We start from the raw sequence: 18,411 nt of genomic DNA on the forward strand, positions 1-18,411 counted from the left end.
TCAACACATTTGTATTAGAATATGAAGGGACAGATTCATTGGAGTCTTAAAGCCTGTCATTAAAATACAGTTTGAGTTCTAAAAATTATAAAATATGTAAATAAATATTAAAACTTGTCAAATTGATGGAATTAACTTATTATCTTAATTTTATTGAAAATGTCAACGTGACTTATTCATTATGCTGACGTGACTAAAGCATAAAGTATAAGACTAACATAACAGTATTTTGGTTCAAATATTAATTTTTTTATATTACATTTAAAAAAGAAAAGTGAATGAAGAGCTTTTGACGTGGTTGCCCCATCATTTTGAAAAAGGGCTAGCAACCAATGGGGATGGCCAGCTAGTGGTCAGCTAAGTAACACCAGTGACACGCGACATGACACAACAAGATATGCCGACACGTCATTTATCAAAAAAACAAACAATTTCGATATATTGAGACACGTTATATATTAAATAATAAATTATCATTTTTATGATTATTTCAATCAAATTCATAAATAAATAATTTAAAAAGCCTAGAATGAATATATACAAAAAACATTAATCCTCCATTTATTAATATCATTAATTATTTCAATTTGACAAATTCAACTTTATTTCAATAATTCATAAAACTTGGAGAAAAAACAAGCGATCTATATTATGGACTCATATGTTAGATATATTGGAAGAAGAGAAAAAAAATTAGAGGGTGAATTGTGTATAACGGGGAGTGGAAATCAAGAGAAAAGAGAATACCGAGTTTTTTTTTTCTCCATTTATTATTTTTATTATTGTGTTTTATTTTTTCATATATATATTTTGATCTCTTATTTATTAAATTTTTAAAAATGATATCGATATTGGAATTACATGTCGGAAATTTGTATGTTAAAATTTCAACTCGAGTAGTGTCAGATTTTCCGACACGTGTTAACCCAGTGTTCGAGAATATTCGAGAGTGTCCGACACATATCGAAGTGTCCGACACGACACAAAAACTCTTGGAGAATGTCAGTACTTCATAAATGGTCGGCAAGGGTTGCCAAACCCCATTCAGTGGCCAGCAACCCTCAAGGCCCCGTTAACTTCTATTACATTCAAATATGCTTTTGATCTAATTTCGCTAAAATTGGAGATTAGTCTTGAGAAGCGTCTATCAATTATTGAAGTGAGAAAATTTCCAAATCGAGAAAAACATTTTTCGATGAAATGATTTCTTGAAGAGTATTTTTCTCAAAAACAAAATTTTCCCTCCCAAGTCTCACTAGTATGACATCACGGTGTGGCAAGCATTTATACTACAAGTATGTACCCACATTATTCTAGCAAACCAAAAAGTACTTCCGAATTCCTCTTCCTCATTTATGGAGCCAAAAAAAAAAATCTCTCTCTAACCAAAAGGACGCATACCAGTCCTCTCTCTCTCTCTCTCTCTCTCTATCTCTAGCAATGAGCTCGTCTTCTCTCTCGTCCCCTTTCTCAGTTCCGCCGCTGGACTCCCGTCCGGCTCCGAAGAACCGGCCTCCCAGCTTCCCTCGCCTCCGCCGTCGCCTCCCCGACCGGAATGGGCTCCGTCGCGCGGCGCGCACTCTCTGCTCTCGCCGCCGCTCTCGAGCTCCGGCCGGAGCCTCCGCGTCGCGACGCGCTCGAATCGCTCGGCTGCGCCGCCGTCTTCTCGGCTCTCGGCTTCGCCTTCGCCTTCGCCTCCGTCGCTCTCTCTCTCCCTCCCGTCGCTCTCGCCTCCGATTCCGGCACTTCCGCCGTAGTTCAGCGAGAGGAAGGCCAAACTCGAGGTCCTTTTTTTTTATTTGTTTCTTTTTTGATGTTATCATGATTATCGTTTTCTCGGTCGTGCAGTGCCGTACGTTTTGTTTGTTGAGGGATGGTGATTTTGTTGCTTGAGCATGAATGAGGAGTGAACTGATTCTGTCACTTTTGCTGTATTGCTGGATCGTTGACTGGTTGATTTGCGAGTGATTTGTTGTTTTTATGCTTGAAAATGTGAGCGCAGATGGTGCTGGCGGCGACGAGGAACGAGAGCGTGGAACGAGAGATGTAGCTGAAGAAGAAGAGGAAGATAAGGAATTGGAGGAAGCGTTTGAGAAATGGAAGTCGAAGTCGTACGCTCTGACCGTTCCGCTGCGGGTCGTCGCTCTTCGCGGCTCCGTGCCTCCTCCTTGGATTAAGGTCTCCTGTTTTGGACTTTACCTTTTCGATTTCTCGGGTGCAAATTTGGAGAAATGGGAATTGATACAGTATTTTTCCTGATGATGGGGGCGAATTTGCCTAGTGTGTATAGTGTTGTGAAGAATTTCTTGCTTGATGTGTAGGAATTTATGCAGTCCCAAGGGAAGAGAGCGAGGCTACAACTTAAGTTGCGTGAGAGTCTTGACAGCATATTTTCGGATGTATCAACTGCTTTTGCTAAAGGCAATGTCAAGCCCACGTCTACTGCTGCAGCTGATATTGTCACTGTTGGTGACTCATGGCTTGATCTAGCTATAAAGAAAGGCTTGATCGAGCCTATAGAAAGGACAGAAGAGCAGGATTGGTTTTCTGGCTTAAATGACAAATGGAAGGTAAACATGAAATAGTAGATGCAGACAGCCGTGCACTGCAGTCCTTTCTAGAATTTTGCGCTGTGAATACACTCTAATGCCTCCATGTTCATGTCAATGTAATCTTGCAACCGAATAAGTAAATACGTGGGAAGTTTCGCAAAATATTCTCTTCCTAGTTGTGAGATGCAGAATCCGATCGACAAGTTTGAAGACAATAAATTTGTCCATTAAGTTCATTGTTTTTATTTTAAAATTTTGAATTACAAAAGATTTAGATGAGGGCTGGGCATGTTATGTGGTTAATGTAGGAGCAAGTGGGGATGGAAATGCAAAAATGCAATGATGATGCAGTATAAGTGAAGGGCAAAAATGCTAGGGGGTTTATTGCTCTCAAGAAGACAGACAGTGTGGTTTATTGCAGACAAGCTTAGAAGATTTTGGTCGAGAATGAAGTTAAAAGTTCAGGATCATGGGCGGCATTCTTGAGCTTGGAAACATCAAACATTTGTGAAAAAGTGCTAATTTGCATTGATAACAAGCCGATAAAACTTAGAAAATGGTGTTATTGAAGTGTGACAATGCTTTAATTAGTCAAACAACTGCTTGCTGAATTTCTGTGCGTGATTTGAGTTTGATATGATAACTGCGCTTGCTTCTTACCTGAGCCATTGATTTTATGTGTTTTTAGTTTAATAATTTTCACTTTCACTGAAAAGATCTCAGGTACATTTACGCAGGAATTCTGAGGGGGCAACAGATACAGGCGGTAAAGTATGGGCAGCTCCCTATCGCTGGGGAAGTATGGTGATTGCTTACAAAAAAGCAAATTCAAAAAGCTTAATATGGCTCCGATAGAGGTAATCACTTGCAGGTTGATGTTGATTTGTTTAAAAGATTGGGTAAATCATGGAATGGTCCTGATCACTTTGTAACGGTGTATGTTATGGTTAGTTTGGTAACGGTAACTGCTACTGCAATATTTAAGCTGCAACTGTGGTCAGGTCCCTTAGGTCTAAGGTATGCAGCCTTACCTTGCAATGTTTCCTAAAGGCTGTTTCCTTGGATCAAACCCATGACCTCCAGGTCACACAGTGAGAACATACCATTGCACCAAGGCCCCATTATGGAAACTAAGTTCATGGAGAACTCAAAAATCGTAGATGGGATTTTCCTATTAAATAAATATACCTCCAAACTTTTTGGCGGTTTTAGAGACCCATTTGTTTCTAGTATTGGGCTTGACAGCCTGCGTGGATCTCCTTCTTAAGTGAATTGGACAGGTAAGAAGTCCTACAATATCAGTCCTAATTTATATTAGGTTGTGACTTTGTGCTTAGCAAGGATCATAAGTAGAAGCCAATAACAAGGAGGTGGTGAAGATCGATAAAGCATGTGCACGATAAGACGTGAGCACATTTTTCTAATAGTGTAATATAGATTCCTTAACTGTAATTTGATAGCATAGCCCTTTAAATCAAGTATCTCATCTTAGATCTATACCATACCAATGGGCCAAGCTAATGTTGAAACCTGTGGCAGAGAATAGCAAAGTGCTGACCCAATTAATATAGTAGAGGAAAATTGTATACGTATTGTCTTAAATTCCTTGCAATGAAGTAGATCAAGCTTGTCTTCTCAAAATCTAGACAGTCAACAACTTGGTTAGTCCAGAAAAGGAAAAAGGAACCTACCCAAACTATAAAGGTTGCTCTTGCACCTCATGAATCAAATTTAGAAATGGTTTAATATGGTATGTGATCTATGAAAAATTCATTTCAAACTGGAAAAAGAATTTATAGTTTTCTTCTGTGTAAATTGGTTTCTCTCCTGTTCATGGGCAAAAACCAATGAAGACAAAACTTTGGATGGAGCTTGCAGGTATCAATGTATAAATTCGAAATTCTCATGAAGGATAATATAATATAAATTTAATTTTTATTTTATTTTATTTTGTATTGATCAACTGCCTTAATCATCTTACGGCTCATGATGTCCAAGCAACCAATTGAATTGAGTATGCAATTTTAGAAATACCAAAGGACATAAAACAACTCACAAGCGACCCTGAATAGGATATGAGTGCTATCTATCTTTCCAGTTTGTGTTTCAATAAAGATGGACTCTTGTGCCTCTCATTTCATATCTATACTTTGTGGGACTGTGTTGATCTATGAGAAGAAAGTAAGCAGTAGAAATTTTCTAGTGAAAAAACAAGGGCTTTTCTTGAAGTACCTCTCCAGTTTTTCCTTAGGTGAAGGATTTTCTACCTAGCGCATATCTTTTTAGTCAAAAATTCCATCAAATTCATGAAAGCTGACCACTGTAAAACTAATCTAGTAGGGCTGCTAAATGACTTGGACGGATCATGTTCTTAAGATTTGGGAGCATTCCTTGACTCCCCCGCATGAGTTAGATAATCATAAGATATGTTGAACTGCCATCATCTACAAACTTTTTGCATATATTAATTGCATAGAATAAATTTAGCTGTCATGTAAGATTGTAGGATTAACAATCATTGGTGTATTGCAGGACTGGGAGGATTTGTGGAGGCCTGAGCTTGCTGGGAGAATTTCAATGGTTGATAGTCCTAGAGAGGTTATCGGTGCTGTTCTGAAGTACATGGGAGCATCATACAACACAGATGACATTGACTCAAAAGTAGTTGGTGGAAAGAATGCTGTCAGGCAAAATCTGGCATCACTTGTGAAGCAGGTATAGTAAAGTACGGTTACTACACCCATTCCTTCATAATGAGCTAGCCTAATCTTTTAAGAAACTATAAGGTGAGAACTCGACCTGATTTTCCAAAACTAAAGTGACACTTGTTCGATTGCTTGCGAGGATGGGGTAGCTTGGTAATTTTCTGAAGATGGTGAGAATCATCTTACATTTCCATTATTAGTTTACGGCCATGAATGGATCTTCCAGCAATTATTGAAAACGTCTGATCTTTCAATTTTTCGTATGGGAAAGGGAACAACTTGATGCATCTTGTATAGGTTCTTATCTTTCAAAAGTTTAAGGCTTAGGTCTTACTTCATGCAGGTTCGACTCTTTGACAATACACACTATTTAAAAGCTTTTGGGGTGGATGATGTATGGGTGGCTGTTGGGTGGAGCAGTGACGTCCTTCCTGTTGCCATAAAGATGCGCAATGTTGCAGTCATTGTGCCAAAATCAGGAGCAAGCTTATGGGCAGATCTGTGGGTATGTATTTGTGGAGCCTTATCTCCTCTCCATATTCATGTGATTTCACTTGTTAGTGACTGAGCACTAGTAATGTATGGAAGCTACTGTACTAGAGAGAGTAATACACTGTTGAACGTAGCTCTAGGATCTTTCTCCGTCACCATCAGCATCATGTCCTGATGATACTTTCTTCTTGTGATAGGCCATCCCTGCTGCCTCTAAGATAGGCACCGACCAAATTGGAGGCCGCATTAGAGGCCCATCTCCATTAATCCATCAATGGATTGAATTCTGCTTGCAATCTGCAAGAGCACTGCCTTTCCAACAGGGAGTACTTCCAGGTGCTGTTCCTCGGGCCCTTGATAGTCCAATCATTGAAATTCCAAAAGAGCTCATCAAGGTTAATAGGCCGAAGCTAGATACAAACCTTGTGGCTGGAGTACCTCCACCTCACATACTTGACAGGTGCGAATTTTTGGAACCACTGCCTGATGCTACGGTCTCTGATTATGAGTGGCTGATAAGAAGTATGCAGAAATCTGGTCCTGGCTTTATTGAGCGTTTGCAGCTTAAGATGTCTATGGTGATACGGGTTTTTCAGCTCAAGCTACATGCCAAGATAAGTTGAGACGATGCTGAGTCGTAAGATGCCTATGTAATCAGCTAATAAGTGAAGTAGTTTTCTCTTCCTTCAACTTAAAAGACACGAGCACAAATTTTGTTTAGAAAGGAGTGGCCTTTGACTTGAAGGCCACTTTAAGGAAATGGAAGTTGATTCTCTGAAAAATGCAATAGATAATCTTATGTTTAGTCATATGCATAAGAAAATGCTTCTATCACGATTCAAACTTTGTCGACTTACCAATTATTATCTGGGCAATACCATGTGTACGGGATACTGTAAATGTTAAGAAATGACATGTTTATAATTGAGCTACTCTCGTAACTCCTTTTGTGAGAATTTCATTGGGAAGAAGGGAAAGCTTGATGTATGTGATGTCAATGTTTTCGGCTTTTAGCCAGCAGCTTATTGCTAGGGTGGGTAACGCTCATTTTTGGTGTTACTAGTTGGTAACTTAATGTGCCCTTATTTCAAGAAGCCTTTCTATTTCAGCAATTCATGAAAGAATGAATCGAGGAATAACCTATGAATGTAACAACTACAAGAAAAGACCTCATGATAGTTGTGCTGGATTTAAGAAAATTGCAAAAAATGCAAAAACCTTTTTTTTTTGGTAAATAATTCAAAAGTTGCAAAAAATGCCTAGTTAGCATCAACAATATATCCACGTCGGTGATTTCTTATTAGAATTGGCTAAATTGATCACATCAGCAAATTATCAAAAAATTTAAAATGTTTTTAAAACTCGATTGGCTAAATTAAAATGTTTAGAACAGAATTGACATATATGTGAAAGGTTTGAAATTATTTTTTGTCAATTTTCCTTCAACATGCTAAAAGTAGCAAATTACTCATATGAATTCAATAACAAATGTGAAATGCTAAAGCAATCAAATGCAACGATGGATTGAATCCCTCTAACATGTGAATGCATCTCTCAAATTTCATTCAACGGCAAAAGATGCAATAGAGAGACCAGCAGAATTTTTTATCGCCAACCGGGTGTGAGAGAGAGAGAGAGAGAGAGAGAGAAGTCGACGCTTAAAGGCGTACGGACGTATATATCTACATCACCAAAAGAAAGAAAGAGAGAGAGGAAAGGAAAAACCGACCGACCGACCAATCGCGACCGCCTACCCCGTGCGCACGCTTTTACTTGCACCACCCACGCAACCAGTAGCAGCCCCGACATCGTCTTTTGATCCTCCTCGTCTTCCTTCTTCATCGTTCCTTTCGCACGCAGACACTGAGAGAGAGAGAGAGAGAGAGAGATGACGAGGGGAAAGCAGAAGATCGAGGCGCAGAGGAAGAACGCGGAGCGGAACCAGAAGGGCAAGGGGTCCCAGCTCGAGGCCCGGGTCGTCGGCCTCAAGGTCACCTGCCCCATTTGCAAGGTCTCTCCTCTCTTCGCTCTCCTCTTCCTCCTCTTTTCTTTCCCCAGCTTTGAAATCTCTCTGCGCGCGTGGGGACGGATCACGATTCGATCGGATCGGGCGAGGGGACGTCGTTCTTATCGCGCTGTCGACTTGGGTTTCCGGGTTTCGTTTTACCGTTCGTTCCCTTTTGTCCAAGGTTCCGGCTTTATTATGGCTATGGATCGTCTTCGTGTGTGAGTTGGGACTACGAATTGGGTTGCTGTGCGTGTTTTGATAAGAAAACTAATTCGTTTGTTGCTGTCTTGACACGTGCGGTGGTTAATTAACGGTTAAGAGTGTTGGGTATGTGAGTGAGCGAGTGTTCGGGAAGTTTCTTTGGAGAGGGTGTTCGTGCGTGATCATGGAGATATGAGGAGGTGGAGTTTTTTTACTGTGGTGGGATTCCCATCCTTTTTACCTCGTGAACGAGGTGTTGTGAGAATCTATGGCATCGTGGCTGGAGAACGCTGATCGGAGCTCGTTGATCATCGTCAAGCTGAGATGATGATGATTTGGATGAATTGGAGGACTTTCAGTGGTTGGATGTGGTGGAACAAAATGGCGGTAGCTGAGGAATGCACACTTGAGAAATGCAATTTAGGGGTGTTCTCGCAGCAGTAGATGGACACTCCATTTGGATGGTGTGAAAATCATTGTTTTAGGTGTTATAATTTTGCTACTTTTTGCTATAAATGACAGCTTTTTTCAGGGATGAATGGTTCTAAGTATGCACCTAGTATGGTTTTTCTTTTCCTGATTAATGACCTTCATAGTTGGCATTTTGTTAATTGCATCATTTTGACATATTATGAGGTTTACTTAGGATATACATTGAAATTGTCTGATGTCCTTTTGCTGGCATTGCGAAGATTAATTACTCTTCTGTAGCATATTCAATGCTTGGGTTGCTGAAATTTTGATCTTTGCTTAAAATTCCTGGGAAGTGGCAAGTTTGGGTATTGATTAGACCATTCACTATCTCTTGAAGCTCGATCTCTCCCCCAGATGAAGAATGCAAATCAGATACTACATGCTGTGTTAGGACAAGGGAAAGGTAAAATCTTGGGTAGACAAATTCTTGGAGTAATCTGAGTGAACACATTACAGAAAACTTATGGCAGGATGCCAATCAAAAAGGAATAGGTGACTTGAGAAGACTCGATGTGGTGGGTTCCATGAGGACCCTGAAATATATGGACCTTACGATTACGTAAGACTTTCCCCGTATTCAATCCCAGTGAATGAGGGAATGGAAGGCTTTGTCTACTGTACTTGGTTTTATGGATTCAAGGGGCCCCTGGAAGTAAAAGACTTCCAAGTTCTGCCTTCCGTATCACTTTTTCTTAGAGGAACGTTATTTTCATTATAGTGTAACTGTTTTGAAATGAAATAATGAAGTTAGCTGGATATGTTGGCCCTAATGCTGGCATAATATGAGTAAAAGAATCAATTTAGTTATCCTATTCGTGGGGGGTCCAAGGGTTATTACGCGAATTGGAGAATGGGTTTCTAAACCTGGGGCATTTGACACTGATTTGTTGGAGTATCTGGTTGTAATTCAGATGTATGGCTGCTTAAGTGGAGGAGATAGTTTTGATGCATCTTCTATAGTTTATCAGCTGCTAGGATAAGTTTTCACAAACTTTAAATATTCCTTTGAGAGTCGTACGTGTATGTCTGTCGTCCCACATTTGGGGATCAATGTTATGCCAATTCAAGCCTTCAATTCCACAAGCTTCTTTGTTTGTTTTCCATGGTACTTGTTCTTGTACCTTTTGTTTAGCCGTATTCTTTTTATGGCAATGGTTAACTACAATGAAGCAAATCGTTTTCATTGTTCTTTTTGTCTCTTTACCAGGTGCAACTAGCAAATCAGAATCAACTTGGGGATCATTATACCTCCAAACATCCAAAGGAAAAGCCACCTAGTGACTCGAGCTGACGGCACCTTTCATTTGTAGAGAATTCTGGAAACTGTGGAGAAAAACTTAATCCGCATGTATAAGGCTCTATGTGAAGCACAATAATTTGACTCGTGTAATTCGGTGCTGCTTCAGCAAGTCTGTATTGCAACTGCATTTGAACTCTCACATTGTCACTTCTTCCTGCTTGCTTCGAAATCAGTATTCGTGTCATCTACAACGGTCATTTCATATGTAAGACTTTTGAAGTGATGATCTCTGGAGAAACTGTAGGTATATTTAATCTCTTAACAACTTCTCTGCTGCTCAAATACCTGGTTGTTAGAACATGAATCATGAAAGTGGGGTAGCTGACTGGCTCGAGTTCTAGCCCTCTTCCTGAACATGCACACCTTGCTTGAGCCTATCCTTGCCAGGTTGGTGTGGCAACCAGTATATTTGATAGCTAATGGTAACCTTTATCCCGGTTGAGTTTGCTGTGCGCATGACGTCAGACCACAGATAGCTTTTCAAGTGCATCAATAGACTCACAGGCGAAATTACGATGTACTAAAGATTAAATTAATTTTTTTCTTTTTTGTTGAGTTCTGCATAATGGTTATTACATAAACCCAAGTAACAAATTGTGTAATTGGAGTATTATGGTCCATGGTACTACCTTAAACCTAGTTAAGAGAACAGTTTGATGTCTACAAAGATGGGAGCTAATTCTGGTATAAACATTACTCTCAGTAACAATGGAAGAAGGTAGAAGAAAAGTGCCAAACGAAGTCGAGACGAGCAACGAGCATAAACTGGATCAGAAAGATGAGGCAATCCATTATGGACATTGTGCAAACCAGATCTTGAACACATGGTGCTATCTACACTGACTCTTCATCGTTTGAAGTAATGAGCTTGTATTATATTTCAACCAGAATATGTAGAACAAACTTCAGAGGACAAGCATTTGAACAAATGTATAATAAATACATACAATTACAAACATTACAAATCAATAAGGGAAAACCCTTTTCTCTCTACACAAACACCAGACTAAGAAGATTTCTACATGTAATTTTGCATTGCCGTACTTTCTCTTCAAAATGTTTATCGTCATCTGTGCAAAACGTACCTCCAAATCAATGAGAACCTTTAGTAATCTCTCCGGCCTATCCACGACAGAGATGTGAACATCGTTGCAAACAAAATTAGGTCAGTAAACTATCCATCCAGCCACTTCATAAGTCGCTCTCGTGAAGAAGCTTGTTCAAGAGGGTGGTTAATAGAGCATCCCTTCTTTCAGCCCGGTGCTCTTCTCGCGACCTCCTTTGCTCTTCCTGCTCCCGCCAAGCCTGCTCAACCATCAGCCTCTCCCTCTCAAGCTTCTCCATTGACTGTCTCCACTCCTGCTCGAACAAAAGGCGTTCACGGGCACGCCTCTCCATCATGTCCCTCCACTGCATTTCCATCTCCTGTTGCTGATTGAAGAATTCCCTGAGCATTTCCAAAGTATCAGCACCACCACTCCTGCCAGATACTCCGCTGGTCCCCCCCGTATGCTTGTTGATCGTGACCTCTTTGGCCTTCCTCTTACGAGAACCGACTTTCGAAGGCCTCTCCTCATCACTATCATCCTCATCTTCATCATCAGCCTCCAAAAGCTCATCAGAAGACTGATTGCCACCGTATCTTTTCAATTTTTTCTTCGCTTGGACAGAAGTCCCTTCAGACTCAAGATGAAGCCGCTGCATGTTCTTCGCTCTTTCAATGAATAACGCATGCAGTTCCTCGAAAAAGGGACATTTCCGTTCACTGTCAGGATCCGACGTCTCCTTCCCCTGAAATAACAGTCAAGCAGGCACTTAATACAATGAGCTGAAAACTCTGTCCAAAGGGCTACTCACTCATTCGATCACCTTCAACAAATTAATAATTAATCGAAACCCACATTCATAGGATCACCTAAAAGCAGAGGGCAAGACAAGAACTTGAAAACACGAGCTACAGAGAAAGAATGCACAGCTTAGCTGACATAGTCATTTCCAAGAAGCATGATTAATTTAGTTGCAGTTCTAAAGCCCTGCTTGATTAGCTAATATTGCAGAACGATCAGACTGATACCAGGGGAAGATCTCACAAAGACAAGCCACTTTCTCAAACTCTCAAAACTAGAGATGCATCACAGGAAGCTGAGAAATTGATTCATTTCAGAGGTACAGGGCAAGCAAAACTCCCATTATCAAGTCTCAAAAAGCATCATTTTTCGCCAATTGAACTTCGCATATCATGGAAATCCGCAAGGATTCAACAGATTCAACTAAATTATAGCACCGCGCACCTCCACGACCACGAACAACACGCAAAAGCTACCTTGTAGCGGTTCAACAGGTTCTTCCACTTGCACTTGCACTGCTCCGGCGTCCTGCGGTAGCCTCTCTCCTTCATCCGCCCGCTCACGATCTCCCACAGGTTCTTGTTCCGCTTCGCCGCCGTGAAGTCCCTCTCCAGCTCCGCCCGTATCCTTATGAACTCCCTCGTCTCCTCCTGGCTCCACTGCGGCTGATGCTGCTGCAGCTGCGGCGGCCGCGGCTGCTGCTGCTGGGGCGCCGCCGCCCCCGCCGCCTCCGCCGGGATGAGGAGCGATGACGCCATCATGCTGATCCGGCCGAGGGACTCTCCGTCGTCGTCCTCGCCGGCGAACATCGCCGGGAAATCGGAGCTCGCCGCCGTCGCCGCCGCCGATCGCGGGGGTTGTTAGGGTTTTTCGCGGCTTCCGGGGGAAATTCCCGTTGGTTTTGCGCGTGGAGAGGGCGATTTGTCGGAAAGCCCAGGCGGTTTCGCGCCTATTTATAGTTATGCCACTGGCTCTCTCTCGTATTAGCTCCCCCTCTACGCTTTCAGCCTAGGCGACGGGCCGTCGTTTTGCGGGGGCCGAAACGACACGTGGCGGGGGCCAGAACGGTGAAAACGCGAGGGCAGCCATGGTGGTGGTCTTGGTCGGGGGAGGCCTCAAAGGTCAAAGAGGTCGGTAGGGGTTGACTTTTTGGGCGCCCATTGGCAAAGATTGGTTCAGCAAATTAGACTTTTTTGCGGTGGCACCCCCCCTCCCCCTCCTAACTTTCGGAAGAGATCGACAGCACATGAGAAAATGTCGATGGATTCAAAGTGGCCAACATGCCATTTGGGAGAATTCCGGGAGAATGACTTTTTCGTCTAGATAAAAGGACCTCCACTCTAAATGCTTTTATGAGAATCGGAAAGATGGTTGGCGATCGATATTAAAGATTTTTCATGTAATTGTCATTAGATAAATTTGCAATTACGAGTCTTTTGATTAGGGTCAATTTATGTTTGTTATACAATATATTATTATGGATGGACTTACTGACGTTGAAATTTGGATAATTTTTTCAACCGTAATTAATGAAGCTGAAGGATTAAACCGGTGAAATAAACAATGGGTTGTCCTTTATTTTTGGGAGGAGGAGGGCGGTCTAAAGCTGGATTCAGCTGGGCAAAATCACAAACACCTGGCGGACGTCACGGAGCGGGATTCCCTTCGCATGAAGGGAAGAAGGGACGAGCACCGGCGGCCGGAAATGATCTTTGGAAGCCCTTAACTCTCGCTCCACGGCCAAGCCATCGTTCGACTTCACGGACGATTTTGTTCATTCTGACCTCGTGGAATTTTTGGACCGAACGAAGCAGTCCGAGGGACTCTCTAACCTCCTTGCTCTCTGCCTCGTCGGTCCATCGTCATTCCCACCGCGGTGGCACTTCGTTATCTCCTTGAAGAAGACGACGGGAGGATGGGAGTATCGTGGCTGTAAAGGAGAGTCGCGACTCTGCCTGGAATGCTCCACCGCCGGCGATTGGGTCGCTTGAGGTCGCGCAACCACGGCATCGCCATCGCCGAGATTGTGCTACTCCAGGCAACTCTCGCGGGTCCTTCGTGGCGGCCGCCACCATATCTCTCTCTCTCTCTCTCTCTCTCTCTCTCTCTCATATTGTCAAGCCCGCCCGGGGGATCATCCATGGCCAAGTCGACGACCGCCTGGGCGGTGACGACAGACCATAAAGGCATTCGGGGGTAAAAGCGGAATTGTGTTGAATTTCCGAGGGCAAGAAAGGAACTACAAATTTTCTTTAATTTTTGGATTGAATTTTCCGAAAATGCTGCAAAGCCAAAGTCAGGGAGAAATCTACCCTAAGCATTACCGATGCTAGCTTTGACTCAAAATAGTCCAAAAGGTTATACTAAACAGTAACACTAGAACTTTTGACCAAAAAAAAAAAGGATTTTGGAGGCCTAAAGTTGATTTAAAGTCGTGCCGAATGTTTCCTAAGACGACTTTCTTTGGGCCTGCACCACCTGGACAGCTCTTTCGCTCAAAGCGAACACCATAGCGAATCGTTGCGTGATCATTACCACCACCGATCGTCCCCACCACTCCCATTTTGACCGACTCCTCCCACCGTCACTGACGGTCACCACCATGGTTGAGATGCATCGATTACCACCAACAACCATTGATATTTCCCCGTGGCTATTGCTGTCATCAACCGCCAATTGTAATTGACCTCTATTGCCACCCATTTTTCACCGTCACCCTCTCTAGTCCTTACCATCATTACAGCAATCGCCACCAATAGGAGTAAACATGAGTTCAGGGTAGAATCAAGAATTGAACCGAACCAACCATAGGAACCTGTCCAATTCTTAGTTCCTGTAGTCATTGATTCGATCCTCAATTCCAAAAAAAGTAAAATTGGTATTGTGTGGTTTTGTTTTTCTGGTTACTACGTAAGAACCAAACCAGGAACATATACCTCAAGGAAGTATCCATTCCCAAAAAAAAAAAAAAAAAAGATATGGTAGTAATTGCCCCAGTGTGGTCAGAAAATGTCACAACATTTGCCTGTTTCAAAATGAGAAACAGTGACTAAAGCATGACGCCAACCTAAAATTAGTTGAATGCTTTGAAGCTGGCGTTTAGGGTACAAATTGTTCAAAAAAAGTTAGGCTATTAGAGCATAATTTGAGGACCACAGTTAATATATTTTCTAACAAATATAAATTTTTTAAATACATACCAAGCACGATGATCGTCATCTACCTCTGGGAAATGAAAGCCCGCCCGACCCTTTACTCGGTAGGATGACTGCCGCATCATAAATAGTAGCTCTCATCCAATCACTGTCGGCATACCACCAAATAGGTCTTTCCTCCTCAATGCTGGTTTATTTCATTTTTCTGTTACATGTTTTGAATTTTTATTATTATTATTATTTTGTGTGTTCATACTTTATGAATTTGCTATTGATAAATGAGGATTTTTTGTTGTTGAGTTTGCTTTTATTTTGCTTAACTAAAAATGAAACAAAAAAAAAAAGGAAAAAGAAGAAATTATTAGCCGATTCATGAATAGATTGTGGAACCAACCATAAAACATATTGACATGGTAAGTTCTAAGTTTCAAAAACTGGAAAACCAGTTCATACAAGATAGGCTTCAGGGGTAACTTAAATTGACTTTGAAATCGCTCACTCTTGGCCACTGAGGGAGCATATGATAATGTTTCTATTCTCGGGAATAATTTCTGTTCATAAACAATTTTTTTCTATTTTTATTCTTTGGACGAGTTTCGAACATTTAAACACATTTGGTAATTATACAAAATTTCTATTCTCGAAATAGAAATGCATTTGGTATGACCACCAAATATTTTTGTGATTTAGAATTTTTTTTAATTTTGTAATATTTTTATTACAATTTTCTTTTTCCCCTTTTCTCCTTCTTGCTCTAGACAATCGTTGACCTCGGCCATGGCCAGCCAGTGACCAGCCAAACAAGAGATGGCAATGTTGCCAACCTCGGAGGAGCCTTGTCGGCCACCAGGTGAGGTCCCCTCAAGCCTCGCCTTGAGTGGGAAAGGTGACCTTGCCTAGCCACGAGCAAGGCTTGACCTCGCTCAGCCACCACAAGGTCGACCTCCCCCAACCAAGCGACGTTGATGTTGCAGTGACGTTGCGGTGGCTAGGTGAGGTCAAGCTTCACCAAGCATTTACTAGCTAGGCGCCGGCCATCGCCAAGGCTGATGATCGACTTGGGGAAGAAAATGAGGGAGAAAAAAAGAAAAAAAAAATTAGCCGTGTTTTTAAATTGTTTTTGGGAACAAATAAGTGATTTTTTTTTGTTTCTTGTTTAAGTTTTAAATCTATTTTCAAGAATAAAAATATGCACAAATAGATATTTGCTCTATTTGTATTCTAGAAAAAAAAAAATAGAAAAATCGTAACGTTACTAAACGGGCCCCAAGTCAATCATCGTTTTCTCCAATTCTCTCTTTTTGAGTGAATTTATCGTCTTTTAGCAAAATTGTCATCAAAGAATAAAAGATTTTCGATGTAAAATAGTCGCGAGTCTCTGTCGAGAGGCTTTTTGCAATAGGAGACGTGAATTGAGGCCTCGGGCTTCACGAACATCTTCTGTTGAATTGAAGCCAACTTTTGTAGTACGGTCCAAAATGATGTTTGGGCTCACTAGTCAGTCAGGCCACAAATAATTGACCTTAGACGATAAGGATCAACAGGGGTTTTGACGGTTCCTATGGATTAGAGAGGAAAAGAAAATTCTATGGATTATACTTGTTGAAATGAGTTGTGAATCCATTTTTTTAATTCATATAGTTATCATATGAATTATAAATGAGTTACAAATGGTAAAGCCAAAAATATTATCATTAAATAAATTCTCAACTTATCTTGATGACTCTCTCTCTTGTCCTCATTTAATTTTACACTTGCTCACTACATACTCTCGTCTTTATTTGAATATGAGTTTTTCTAGATTAGGTTAGAATGGAAGTATTTTCTCAATATGAGTCAAGTTGGGTATGGATTTTAGTCAGATATGAGTAATTAAATTCGTATTGCATGGAAATAGGTTAAAATAGATCAAATGTGGAGCTGTTAAATGGGTGAGTCAGGTCGTATTTGGGTCAGGTCATCGATGGTTCGACTCAAATTGACTCATTAACCCATTTATGACAAATTTATACCTAATGTAAATTTTTCGACCCATACCCAATCCGACTCCATACCCAACACATACTCAACCCAACTTATATTAATAAAATATTTTAATATTTAACCAAATTTATAAAAACTTATTCCTATGTTTTTTTAAAGATTATATTACTAAAATACTTACAAGCTTATTTCTTATATATATAATTTTTTTAAAAATAGTTTTATACAACACAAATTTAATGGACAATTTTCATAATTTTTAAAATAATTATTTTAAAAAATCAATTTTAATTATTTTTATTTTAAAAAATATATTTTTTTTAAATTTTATATATATATTTGTTCTTCTTCTTCTTTTTTTGACTTCTTCTTTGGACAACGACCCACAGGCAAGCCTTGAGCTCGCCCCTCGCCCGATGCCGGCAAGCTTGAGTCACTCCAGATCGGTGAGACTCAAGCCTCACCGGATGTTGGTGAGGCCTCGCCTCGCCAAATCCGACAAGCTCGAGCTCACCCCTCGCCGGCGTTGGGTGAGCTCAAGCTCGCCCTCACCCGCTAGCGAGTTCAAATTTCGCCGATCCAACGAGCTTGAGACTCACCCCTCGGCGGCGTCGGGTGAGCTCAAGCTCGCCCTCACCCAACGCTAGCGAGTTCGAGTTTCGCCAAATCCGGAAGCTCGAGGCTTGCTTGGCGGTCGCCGACCATCGCCGCGCCGGCCACGGAGGAAGAAAGAAAGAAAGAAAAAGAAAAGAAACTTAAAATAAAAAAATAATTATAATTTCGGTTTTATAAATATATATATATATATATATATTTTTTTTTTTTTGTAAAGTTAACGAGGTAAGAGAGGGATTGTGAGGTTTTGGTTGAAAATGGGTTCTAAATTCAACCTATTTAAGACCCACTTAAGATCTACCTATCAAAATCTTTAATTGTTAAACTTATTTAACTATTTTTGTTAAAAACAAGTGACCCATATATGACCTATTTATGATTTAAATGGGTTATATATGGTTTAAGACCTATTTTAACACCTCTAGTCAAAGGCGTTGCTTCTAGTAAGATCATTTTCATTTGACCCAGATCCGACCGGTTGATGTGTCTATTGTAGCTTAAAACTTACGTTATGAATTCAATACTTGCGAGCTCCATGTCATTTTCACGTATCATGCTAGAATAGTGGCTAAGTTTATTTGAACACGCCCACACCAATTTACACATGAATAATGCGAATAACAAAAGTAAGCACATCTTCCAATTATTGCCCGTCTTCACATGAGCTAATAAATCGGCAGCGTTTCCATTGACAGAATCAATTGACGAAACTGGTTGACAAAGTGATTTGACCGGATTAGGGCAGTTGAATGTCGCCCTCATCTCGTGCGCTTGTAATTTTCACGTCGCTTTTAATTACGTCATCTGGTCGTAATTACTGGTATCGCACGGCCAAGGCCGCGCGATTTTCCATCCGATGCGAAATTAGCTTCATCTGATTTTCTCCATCCGACGGTGCAGTCCAATCTCGACCCTAATAATGACGTCATTATTAGAATAAACGAACATTTCTAGTTTCTACGCCCATTGATTGCGGAAGAGTCTTCAACCACCAAAGCTATAAATGCTCTGTCGCTTGAAACATGTGACCCTCCAATTCAATAGAACGGTATCTAAGTCAGGAAAAATATCGGCTTTCT

The 18,411-nt window shown here is 41.0% G+C and overlaps 2 protein-coding genes and 1 long non-coding RNA gene across 3 annotated transcripts; 2 read left to right on the plus strand and 1 right to left on the minus strand.

Annotated features, from left to right (window-relative positions):
* The first annotated feature begins 1,382 nt into the window (after positions 1-1,382).
* On the plus strand, positions 1,383-6,690 carry LOC104444208. The gene is given in 8 exon segments (XM_010057848.3): positions 1,383-1,784; positions 2,003-2,178; positions 2,322-2,570; positions 3,276-3,369; positions 3,372-3,409; positions 5,085-5,267; positions 5,601-5,762; positions 5,947-6,690. Coding segments are annotated over 8 exon segments (1,557 nt in total). The 5' UTR covers positions 1,383-1,555; the 3' UTR covers positions 6,373-6,690.
* Positions 6,691-7,474: 784 nt separating this feature from the next.
* LOC104444209 lies at positions 7,475-9,994 on the plus strand. The gene is made up of 2 exons (XR_725364.3): positions 7,475-7,760; positions 9,640-9,994. It is a non-coding gene; the product is annotated as an uncharacterized LOC104444209 (long non-coding RNA).
* Positions 9,995-10,498: 504 nt separating this feature from the next.
* Positions 10,499-12,513, minus strand: LOC104444210 (trihelix transcription factor GT-3b). Its single transcript, XM_010057849.3, has 2 exons — positions 12,056-12,513; positions 10,499-11,523 (listed from the first exon to the last, which is right to left on the minus strand). The coding sequence occupies exons 1-2, from the start codon at positions 12,386-12,388 to the stop codon at positions 10,924-10,926; spliced, it is 933 nt and encodes a 310-aa protein (XP_010056151.2). The 5' UTR covers positions 12,389-12,513; the 3' UTR covers positions 10,499-10,923.
* Between the last annotated feature and the right edge of the window lie 5,898 nt (positions 12,514-18,411).

The sequence above is a fragment of the Eucalyptus grandis genome, chromosome 5, assembly GCF_016545825.1.
Source record: "Eucalyptus grandis isolate ANBG69807.140 chromosome 5, ASM1654582v1, whole genome shotgun sequence".
NCBI lineage: Eukaryota > Viridiplantae > Streptophyta > Magnoliopsida > Myrtales > Myrtaceae > Eucalyptus > Eucalyptus grandis.